The sequence below is a fragment of the Triticum aestivum genome, chromosome 6B, assembly GCF_018294505.1.
Source record: "Triticum aestivum cultivar Chinese Spring chromosome 6B, IWGSC CS RefSeq v2.1, whole genome shotgun sequence".
NCBI classification, from domain to species: domain Eukaryota; kingdom Viridiplantae; phylum Streptophyta; class Magnoliopsida; order Poales; family Poaceae; genus Triticum; species Triticum aestivum.
Window position 1 is genome coordinate 69,501,627 of NC_057810.1, and position 2,000 is coordinate 69,503,626.

Below are 2,000 nucleotides of genomic sequence, written 5' to 3' on the forward strand. Positions count from 1 at the left end.
CAAAAAAAGTTCCAATCACGCCCCCACGACCTCACTTTTTGCCGGTTTAGCGCAAAAATACGGCCGACGAGACGACGCGAAACCCACGATCCCGGGAGGCACCTGGGAGGCACCGGCGCTTTTTTCTTCGCCTCTCGGGCCCACTGTCGGCTACTTTCCCAGGCCGACCCCACCACGTTCTCTCTCTCCCCCATGTTCTCTATCTATCGCTTTATCTCTTTCTCTCATCCTCTCCCTGCTAGTGCTCCCGATCCATCGCCACCAACCACTCCGGTCCGCCCCCGCTCCCGCTCCACTCCACCGACAGCCGGCGGCGCTCGTGAGCTGGTGGAGGAGGCGCCCACCGCTGGGCTTCGCCGCCAAGGTCCCCATCGCCATCGCCCTGCATGTCCTTCGTCGTCTGCTCTGCCCCCGTGCCAGCTGCGGCCTCGCAGCCGGCCTCCCCTGCCGCCGGTTGCTCCGCTCCTCTCATGTGCCGCGCGTCCGGCTGCGCTGGCGCGGGCGTCCGCCTGGTCGCCGCTCCGGTTGGCCATTCCGCGCGTCCGGCCTCCGACCACGCCCCGCAAGTGGTACGAGCATGCTTGGCCGGCTACGCTACATGCATGCCTCGTACCCTGGTGCTTGGCCGCGTGCATGGCCACATACGTACGCGTATGTTTCATGGCTGGCCGCTGGGCCGAGCTCGCATGGCCGGGCCTTCCGCCCTTGCCGTACACGCATGTTTCATGGCTGACCGATGGGCCGAGCTCGCGTGGCCGCGCCTCCGCGCCTTCCACCCTCGTCGCGCATGCCTCTCCGCCCGGGCGCGCCGCCGTGCTGGCCTGCCTCCGCTCCGCCCCGCCCGCGCGTGCGCTCAGCGAGCCCCTGCTCCGCCTCCATGCTCGAGCCCCGCTTCCCCCGGCCTCGCTCGTCCCGCAGCCGAGGTCTACAACCTGCCTCGCCGCGAGCCCGCCCGTGCCCACGGCGCCCACGAGCTCCGCCACGGCGTGGAGCGCGCGGTTGGCCGGCACGCCGCGCCCTGCGCAGCCCCGAGCGAGGTTCCATGTAGGGGAGGTCGTCGTGGACGAGCGACAACTCGACGACGCAGGTGACGGGCTCGGGGTGGCTCGTGGGAGGCACAACAATGGAGGAGAAGGCGGCGGCTCACATCAACCCTGCAAACAATAATATTTCTCCTTTTCACATTCAAAATATACAGTTCCAAAATGCAGGTTACAGTGATGCTGCGTACAATCCGGAAATTGCAAAAGAAGAAGCTGGTCTTGGAGTTTTTCTTAGAAATGTTATTTTAAACCATACTGTATTTGTTCAAGCTGCTGCAAAAAATGTTTGCTCTGTTTTGCAGGCTGAAGCTATTGGATTATCACTGTCGGCTGAGGTGGTTAAAGCTCTAGGATGGAATACTGCTATTTTCTTATCTGATTGCAGGAATCTTGTCCAGGTGGCTAAAGCAAGAAACCTTTTAGAGAGTCCAGGAGATTGGAGGATAAGACCTATGCTTGCTGAATTTCTTAATCACACTTCTTTTCTTTCATCATGTGAAGTCAGGTCTATACCTAGGAATGGGAATGTCATTGCTTATTCCCTAGCTAAAAAAGCTTTTATGCAAAGAGCTGTCTCTAGTTCTTCAATCTTATGCAGCAAATCTTCTGGATGTAAAGCTCAACAAGCTTTAAACCCTATCTCCTTTCCTTTTCAAAAGTTGATCTCTGTACACTGTTTGGGTTGCAAATAAATAAAATCAGGGGCACTCTTTGAGGGCCAAAAAAAAGTGGGGAATTTTTGGTCCCCAGGCCAAAAATTTCACGGCAGCCCCCAAGCGGCGAAAAATATGCCTCGTGGGGGGCAAATGGCTGGAGATGCTCTAAGATAGATGGGATGATGCTAGATCCCACCAGGACGTGGCACACGGGCGAGGCGGCGGTTGTTTTAAAGAGATTTCCATTATTAAAACAAGAGGCAAACAAGCCACCATATTCTTCCAGATATGTTAATCGCAT

General features: G+C 57.4%; 1 protein-coding gene across 1 annotated transcript; it reads left to right on the forward strand.

The window, feature by feature from the left end:
- Positions 1-231: 231 nt before the first annotated feature.
- Positions 232-1,701, forward strand: LOC123133524 (uncharacterized; the record flags this gene model as incomplete). The annotated part of the gene is given in 1 exon segment (XM_044553001.1): positions 232-1,701. A coding segment is annotated over 1 exon segment (534 nt). The 3' UTR covers positions 1,168-1,701.
- Between the last annotated feature and the right edge of the window lie 299 nt (positions 1,702-2,000).